The 9,177-nt window shown below is 37.6% G+C and overlaps 1 protein-coding gene across 1 annotated transcript; it reads left to right on the plus strand.

The window, feature by feature from the left end:
• On the plus strand, positions 1–3,692 carry LOC110748699 (ETHYLENE INSENSITIVE 3-like 1 protein). The gene is made up of 2 exons (XM_088248444.1): positions 1–160; positions 1,273–3,692. Exon 2 carries the CDS (start codon positions 1,462–1,464, stop codon positions 3,265–3,267), a length of 1,806 nt encoding a protein of 601 aa, XP_088104570.1. The 5' UTR covers positions 1–160; positions 1,273–1,461; the 3' UTR covers positions 3,268–3,692.
• The last annotated feature ends 5,485 nt before the right edge of the window (positions 3,693–9,177 follow it).

Raw genomic sequence — 9,177 nt, forward strand, 5'->3', positions numbered from 1 at the left:
GCAGTCGCCACTCTTTATCTTTTTCTCTCATTTTCTTCCTCCATTAAGAAAGGGAACGAAAACCCACTAAATTCTCTCTCTTCTGACTCTCTCTGAGCAATCAGAGGGTGCTTGAGGAGCTTCAATGCTCACCTATTAACACATGATATCCATCAATCAGGTACCTCTCATCTTTATGCTTTTTTTATTTGAAGTACTTGTTTCATTTCTCTGTCTTCTGGTGTACAGAATTGATTATAAATATATATTTTTGTTCTCAATCTTGTGTTTTTTCATGGGTTTTGATGGTTGATCTCTGTGCTGATACTATATCTGATTTGCACCACTATCTGGTTCTTTTCTTAGTAATAGTTTTTCTCTGGGTTTTGTTTGGTGTGCCTTGTTGTTTTGTAGTTCGTTTAGGTACAGGTCCTGGTTTGCGTTTTTACCATTTTTTCTTTCTTTCTATCTGATCTTTTTAATTTTCGTGTTATTTCTTTTAATTTTTTTGTTTGTGAATTTTGGATTGGATACGTTTGGATCTGGATGGGACGGACAGCTTTGAACAACCTTCTGATCCAAAAGAGGGCTACCCTGAATTTCTGAGTTTATATTAAATAATGGAAGAAAATAATAATTGAATTATGTTGCTTAGATTGGTGAAATATATGCTGTAAACCTGCGTTTTAAGCTATAACAGTTTGTGTAAACCAGAAGAAAAAAAAATCAATAATATGTTTTTTTATATTTTTAACAAAATGAATCCGGTGATGGTGGATCTGGGGGAAGTTTTCTATGTTCTTTCTGCTTTAGTGGTTGTTTGCAGTTGCAGGGTATGTACATGTAACTTAAATTTAGTTTTTATTGTAATGATCCCATGTTTTTCGCGTCACTGATGAATTTATTTTCGTTTTTGTTTTTTTGTTCTTTTTTCTCGGTTATTCGAGAGCCTTATCTTTTGTCTTGGTTCGTAACTTATTTTGTTGCTTTTAGTGATGAGGCCCATGTGTTAGGGATTTCTTTGGGTTCTTTTAGTGTAACGGAGATCTGTTGCGTCACTTCGTTTGTTTGCATTAGTTGTTGGTTTCATGCGAATTTAATGTATGGCGTGTCTAGGTGCTTCTGTCTAAGTACTTTTTCTATTTGTAATTACTTTTATTTATGAAATATCTACTTTCCCTTGTTTTGTCCTTTCATTCAATTAGAGTTAATATTGCGAGTTCAATTTACCTGATCTATGATACGCGACACTTTGGGATTGAACTGACTTATTTGTAATTTATTCATTTGCAGAAGTTTGGGTTGAGTATCCTTTATTGAGAAACCTTGGCTCATAAGAAGTTTAAAGCTAATATCTGTGCGCAAGATCGGAAATCTTTTAGAGTTCCAGAACGGTGGTGAAGTTGAGTTGGACTGCATTTAATTGCTCAATTTTATATTATTAGTATATATAATCAGGGCTGTTCTCTTTGTCGGTGCTAAATGGGGATCTTTGAAGAAATGGGTTTCTGTGGTAATCTTGATTTCCTTTCGGCTCCTCCTGGGGAAGGAGAGGCAGCTCCAGAGCATGACCCAGAGGCAACAGCAGAGGAGGATAATAGTGATGAAGAAATGGATGTTGATGAGCTTGAGAGGAGGATGTGGAGAGATCGGATGCTATTGAAGCGACTTAAAGAACAAAGTAAGGGAAAGGAAGGAGTTGACAATGCAAGGCAGCGTCAATCACAGGAACAAGCTCGGAGGAAGAAGATGTCACGGGCACAGGATGGAATCCTGAAATATATGCTGAAAATGATGGAAGTTTGCAAAGCTCAGGGTTTTGTTTATGGGATTATCCCTGAAAAAGGAAAACCAGTGAGTGGTGCGTCTGACAATCTTCGAGAGTGGTGGAAGGAAAAAGTAAGGTTTGATCGTAATGGCCCGGCTGCAATTTCCAAGTATCAGGCAGATCATTCAATCCCTGGGAAAAATGAAGACTGCAGTGCTGTGGCATCCACTCCTCACACCTTGCAGGAGCTCCAAGACACAACTCTTGGTTCACTCTTGTCAGCTTTGATGCAGCACTGTGATCCACCCCAAAGACGTTTTCCATTGGAGAAGGGTGTTGCCCCACCATGGTGGCCTACTGGTAACGAGGAATGGTGGCCTCAATTAAATTTACCAAAGGATCAGGGTCCTCCCCCATACAAGAAGCCTCATGATTTGAAGAAGGCTTGGAAGGTGAGTGTTCTCACGGCTGTGATAAAGCACATGTCACCTGATATTTCCAAGATCCGCAAGCTTGTTCGTCAGTCTAAATGTTTGCAGGACAAAATGACTGCTAAGGAGAGTGCTACTTGGCTAGCCATTATAAACCAGGAGGAAGCTTTGGCTCGGAGGTTGTATCCTGATAGATGCCCCCCTCCATCAGCTGTTGGGAGTGGGTCTTTTGCAATTAGCGGTACCAGTGATTATGATGTTGAAGGGGTGGATGATGAACAAAATGTTGAAGTAGAGGATTGCAAACCTCTTGTTAATCACTTCAATATTGGAACAGCTGGACAAAGAGATAGGATGGTACCTCAGATTAAGGGAGAGCTGATTGAGACCAACTCAGACTTTGGTCAGAAGAGGAAGCAGCTGGCCGAAGAGCCACAGATGATGCTAAATCAGAAGATTTACACCTGTGAATACCTCCAATGCCCATATCATGATTGCCGCCTAGGCTTTCTCGACATAACTGCAAGAAACAATCACCAGTTGAATTGTCCATACCGGGGTAATTCTTCACAAGTGTTTGGAATGTCAGGCTTTCATCTTAACAACGACAAACCTGTGGGCTTTTCTCTACCCATTACTCAACCTAAGCCAGCTATTCAACAACCAGTGAACCAGACAAGTAGTTTTAATGCTTCGGGACTTGGACTAGCCGAGGATGGGCAGAAAATGATATCTCAACTGATGTCATTCTATGATAGTAATGTTCAGCAGAACAAGAACTCAAATCCTGGAAACATCAATGTTGTCGAAGACCACAACCAGCAGCAGGTGAAATTTCAATTTCCAATGGAGGATAACTTCTATGGTCAAGGGCTGGTTATGGGACGCAACATGTCTGAACCGACCTCCATGCCTATGCTTCATCCGGTTTTCCCACCCACAGAAATTCAGTTTGATCCGTGCAAGTTATTTGATTCTCCATATGGTAACCATCCCAATGATCCTGTCAACTTAGGTTTTGGCACTCCCCTTAACTCAGTCGACTATAGTGATGACTCAATGTTGAAGCAAGATGCATTTTGGATCTGATGAATTTGGGTTTTCATATATTGACTGCTCCAATATCTGAATAAGGCTGTATATTATGTTGTTTGGCGGGGGGTTGGGGGTGAATGAGGATATCCCCACACGGTTCTGGACCGACCAGGTGAAGCTTCTATTTTTAAGTTTAGCTGCTTATTATATCTGTCGGACCTTTTAGAAGAAGTTGGGGGTTCTCTTGCTGCAACCTCATCATCCAAGTATAGGTTGTCTAGTTGTTCTCAGTGCAGTATTTAGTAGGGCCAATAAAGGACTGGAAAGAAGCCAATCTAATACAAGTACTTTCGTTGAAATGTTAGATACATTTTCTGGTTGCTAAAGTCATTGTTGGCATGTAGTTATGTAATGTATACAGAGACATCTATATATGTGGTGGTTTCATGTATCTTAGAAACATTTTGCTTGTTTCTCAACTGCATTTCAGTTTGTGCTATCAACAATTCATTCTTGCTTTCGCAGTTTATCGGGGGAAAGCTCGAATAGTAATATCAGCACTCTTCTACTTGCATAAGCAATGCCCTGTTAGGTCTGATAAAACTTGCAACTACTGATTTTTGGCAAATTATGTGATATAAATTAGATAGGAACTCCCTCCCGTCCGGATGCAGGGCTGAGCTGAAACTGAACCCTGTTGCTTTCAAATTAACTTGGCCCTTTAGTGCCAAGTTTGCTTTTTTGTTTGTTGAATAAATGCCAAGTTTGTTTAGTTTTCTGTGGAGGTTGTTTATTATGTCACATCTGTCAGAATGGTCTAACATGTGCGGAATGGGGAAAAAAGTCAGAGAGAGAAAACGGGTCAAAGTTTGGCAATTATTTTTGTTTTGGTCGATGTTAGGCAAGTTCATTGAAAGTAGTCATTCTTCACCTAGTAGTGGCAATAGTGATATAATTGGAGGCCAGTTGCCATTGTTGACTCCAGTCTCCCTACTTTCATCGATTCTTTTTGAAAGTCTATGTCAAGTCGTGTAAGCAAAGGAGAAATGTTCGTACCTTTAATCGATTGAAAGGATTGGATTTATAATGAGGAAAACTAATGAACCCAGATCCCACGCGTGCGTAAGTGATTGTCAAGCAGTTGATGGGCGTGAATCCTCTAGTGATGTAAACTATTCTATCACGGCATCATTACCTTTTTTCTTATCTCTCTCCTTATATTACTAATTCATGAAAAAAGAGATACAGAAATCATAATTCATGGAAAAAGAGAGATACAGAAAGGGCACATGACACCGAAATAAGATAGTGAGTTTCCACAATGAGACCCACATCCATCTACCCTACCAAATTAACAATGAGAATCAACATTAGCCTGGATAGGATAGGTTTTGATGGGAGGGCCCAACACCCTCGTGAGATAGGTTTTGGTCCCATAAAACTTCTCTAAAAATATTTTTATAACTTTCAACCCTTTTAAGCTTTCCAATTTGTTATAGATTTTGTGTATGCTTTTACATTCTTAAATCTTTGGGTTTTAAATTATCTTTTTTAAAAACGTTTTATATACGTAAAAACATTTGAATTTTAATTTTCAAATACATATTTTAGAAAAGTTCTATGTACCAAATCGTATTTTTAAAAACAGGGTATAGCACCTCAATAGTGTGTATGAGAAGAAAAAAAATCAAGATCCTTTGCAGTTGTAAATTGTGGTCTTGGCATTTCATAAGAACCCAAAAAAAAAAAAAAAAAGAACTTAAAAACTTATCAATAGCGTATTTGAAACTATCTCTCCTCTAGTTTGGATTATCGCTTGTACTAAAAAATAGCGTATTAGAACATTACAACGCATCCAATTATCAAGTTTTCGAACTTTAATGGCTATCTACTATATACTCAATGCGGAGCTGTCATGGTCAATGCAATGATGAAGGACGACGGACGACGGACGGTGTCGTGCAAAGGTTTATTTGGTTGCGAGATGCGGTAATGGTTTTGATCAATCTAGGGATTTTGGTTAATCAGATAAATATTTTTAAAAAATAATTAATCACGCTTTAATTCATGTGGGAGATATAATGGATTTAAAGTTGATGATGTGGCGTATACCATTTCATCCGAGATTCAAATTTGGTGACTTTAGCATTATTGATGCATAAAGTCTGTTTTAGTTAGACTTCTTGCAAACACCCTAGATCTATGTGGAGTTGTTTGAAGTCATGATTGAACACACATATAATTGTATGAATTTTATAGACTTTATAAAAAGTTTATTGAAGTCTAAATTGAATGCACCTAGACTTTTATATACTTCTTTAAAATTAATTCTGATTAAATACCTCCACTGAAAAGAAATGACTCCCTGTGACTGCAAGAGATGAGAAATTATACAATAGCACTAGCTGGCATTGATGATTGGTCCTACCGTCCAACAAAATTCAGTCATGTGTACAATTTATAAACATCAACGTAACCTAGAAGTTGTGTCATTAGCACCACCAGAGTTGCATATCGAACAGAACCCCAAAAACAGGTCACAGGAATCCAATCTACGACGGGGGTACCTGACCAAAAGCCGAAAGGCCGCACGGCGGTGGCTTTAGACCATAGATTGACAAATTTGTGTGCAGGGGCAGAGTCACCTTCAGGCCAACAGTGGCCCTCGTCCCCAATATTTTATAAGTTTCCCTCCACCAATCAATGTAATGAATTGTACAAATTAAGAGGAATTTGTATGTTTTAAGTTAATGGGCACCCAATAAATTAATTTTGGATAAAAAAGTGAAGTCATTGGCCTCTCTTTATATGTCTTTTGTTTTGGGCTTTAATAGATATTTTGGTTTCTTTAAGATAAAAATAAGAAAGGATAGCTATAGTTGGATAGATTTAGTTGAAAAATCTTAAGGACTAGATAACTAGCCAAATAGGTTGAAAATAATTGAAATGACTATGAGTTTAACATATTTCTAAATACGTTGGAATTTTTTTTTCTTCAATATCAGTATTACGAATTAGTTTTTAAATTGTTTAATAATATACAATTTTTTTTTTTTCTAAATGCAATCAATAGAAATTTGTTTTTCTTCACTATGTTTGGTATATGTTAGGGGTGAGCGTCAATTCGAAACCAATGTAATTTAGTCAATCCGCATTCGATCCAATATAGATTGGATTGTGATTTTTCCAATCCAATTCGATAGGATCAAAACTAAATTCAATCCAATTGATATTGAATTTGATTGGATGAGGGGTTTTGAAAATGAAAAAAGACAATAATGAAATATGAAACATTTATCATTAGGTTTAATCTAATTAAGCCAATGGGATCTAGCCCAGTGGAAAAGGGCTTTGACTTGCAGACTAGAGGTCTCAGGTTCAAACCCCTATGGCCTCTTAGTTGTGTGTGACAGAAATTCTCATCCCCTTTAGTTTAGACTATCACTTGTACTCAAAATATAAAAAATATATTTAATCTAATCAAACACATTAATATACTTAAATTTAAAATATAAATGAAACTCTAGAGAAAATTGTTTTCATTATCTATATATATATATTGGTCATAATTCATTCTCTATATATTACAAGGGGCTAGTTATATATTAAGCATGTCTCCATCAAATAACTTAAAATGTTCATAACCTTTTCAATTACACATACCTACACAAGCAAAATAAGCATGAAACAAACTAGGTTGGATTGGATTCTCACAAGAAAATCCGTCATCCAATTCAATCATATCGATTTTCGAAATTAGGGAAACAATCCAATCCGCTAAATCATTGAAACCAATAAAAATTGAATTGAATTAGACTGGATCGATCTATTTTTCCGAATTGAATTAGATCTTGCACACCCCTAATATATTTTAATTTTTTGGCCCCCTAAAATTTGAATTCTAGCTCCTCCCCTCTTTGTGTGCGTGATATTGTTTGATCATTACCCAAAATACATAGGCTTAAGGCCATGATGGGCTATTGGGAGGCACAAGGGGTTGGCTGAGTACCTCACCACCAATAAGCCGTCAACTTTATGGGGAAAGATGAAATCCCAATATTTTTAGGGAGCTGATTTTTTCACTCCTTGTTTGTCTACTTACACTTTCTTCGTGGAAAATTGTATGTTATAGTAAAAAGTATTAAAAACCGAAAGGGGCTTATGGTTAATTGTGGTGACGTGGGCTAGTAGTTTTAGTGTGGTTTTTGTTCGCTTTAGTTTTGCTTTTAGCATGTTAGTTTGTTGCCCTCTTGGGATTGGTACTTTAGATGTATTGTTGATGTTTTTAATTATTGTACCATTGAAGTTCATCTAATGAAATTTCTCTTTAATCAAAACAAAAAGGAGTGTAGTGGACAAAAGGGGAGTGGGAAAATCAACACCCTATTGTTAACGTTATAGTCACCGCCACTGTCGTTTTAAAATTTGTCAGGAAGAGCTAACTAAATATATATATATACATATGTATTCTATATATGAAGTTTCGGGATTAAACTTCAGTATCTAGTAATATTGATTAAAGAATTCGATTAGAGGTTCGGTTTGCAGGCCATGGAGTTCTCACAACCATGGTCAAGGATTTTACAAGGGATGTGTGCCATTGCTTTGTTTGCATGTTTGTCACAAGGTTTTAATTAATTATTCTCAACTTCATTACAAAGTTATAATTTTTCTCTAATTCACCACATGATTATTGATGTTCAATCCACGATGGTTGCAAATTACTGGGAAAATTTTGCGTTTCTCTTTACCAATTTTGTTTTCCAGTTAATTATCCTAAGTGTTTGAGTCTAAAGAAGAAAAAAAAAACTAAATTTAAGTGGATATAATTTTGATTAATCATATTGCAGTTCCTGTGAATGCTGCTCAGAGCAATTTTCAGCCATTGCAAAATGCATCTAACCCTGAAGAGTTGGAAGTCAAGTGGTCTGACTTCCCTAAAGATTTGTGTTTGGAGTCTCTACATCTGATGCACAGGTGCATAATAATCTGTGATACTATTGTTTGTACCATAATCAATCGAGCACATTCGGTACTGGGGGACTGGCGTGCAGACAAACCCACAGTGTGTTGAAGGTAAAACACTTATGGAAAATCCCTAAACACTGATAACGTCATCATGACCTTAGCTACCGAAGAAACATCTTCCTCTGATGCGACAATAGCCTGCCAAAGGTGATTATCGAAGCTCTAGATGGCAGAACCTAAGCCTTGGACACGTGTCAGCACCATAGTGATTTGCACAAAATCCCACATCGAAACTTTGTGTGAATACTCTGTTCCATTCCTCTATAAAAGGGAAATAATGCTTAGGTAAAAAGGTAACTGCTTTTCACCTTTACTATTACTCTACCAAAATTAATGTGCACACCACACTTGCTGACTTAAGAATTGGAGAGCCTTCGGCATGTATCACACCAGTACCCGAAGCTTGACGATTGCTTCTTCTATCCCCCTTTTCGCAGGAAAACCTTGCGACCAAAGGCTCCCCTACCGAAGGTCCGCACTTCTCCATTCCCTATTGAAGACTCCACACTTCCTCTATCTAAGTTCAATCTAGTTTTGGACATCAACAGATTGGTGTCGTCTATGGGAACTGACTTTTGAATCTCACATCTCTCTTGGCCCTGCTGGCTCCTTCACCCATCAGACCTCTCCGTCTTTTCAACCCATCACATTATGTCATGCCGAGCAAAGCTAGCCTTGGTACTTAGCACAACACTCCCTATATGGAGTCCTCCAAACAAAGGCACTTTGCCAATGCCGATTTTCTGGCATAAATGGTGCGCCTTCGTGCCAATGTTACCTAAATCACACAGAAGTATGATCACCTTTGCACCAAAAATGCTAAACTGGAGCACAACTGCCGCACCTTGAAGCGTAATTGGGAGAACACTCGCCAACAGTTAGCCCAACATGATGTTACCCAAGGTGTTGAGCATACCCTGTCGAACCAACCAGTCA

This window comes from Prunus avium, chromosome 2, assembly GCF_965620075.1.
Source record: "Prunus avium chromosome 2, drPruAviu1.hap1.1, whole genome shotgun sequence".
In the NCBI taxonomy this organism is placed as follows: domain Eukaryota; kingdom Viridiplantae; phylum Streptophyta; class Magnoliopsida; order Rosales; family Rosaceae; genus Prunus; species Prunus avium.

What these genes read in the sequence shown, in the direction of transcription:
- LOC110748699 (XM_088248444.1), top strand. Translation starts at nt 1,462, where the DNA reads ATGGGGATCTTTGAAGAAATGGGTTTCTGTGGTAATCTTGATTTCCTT.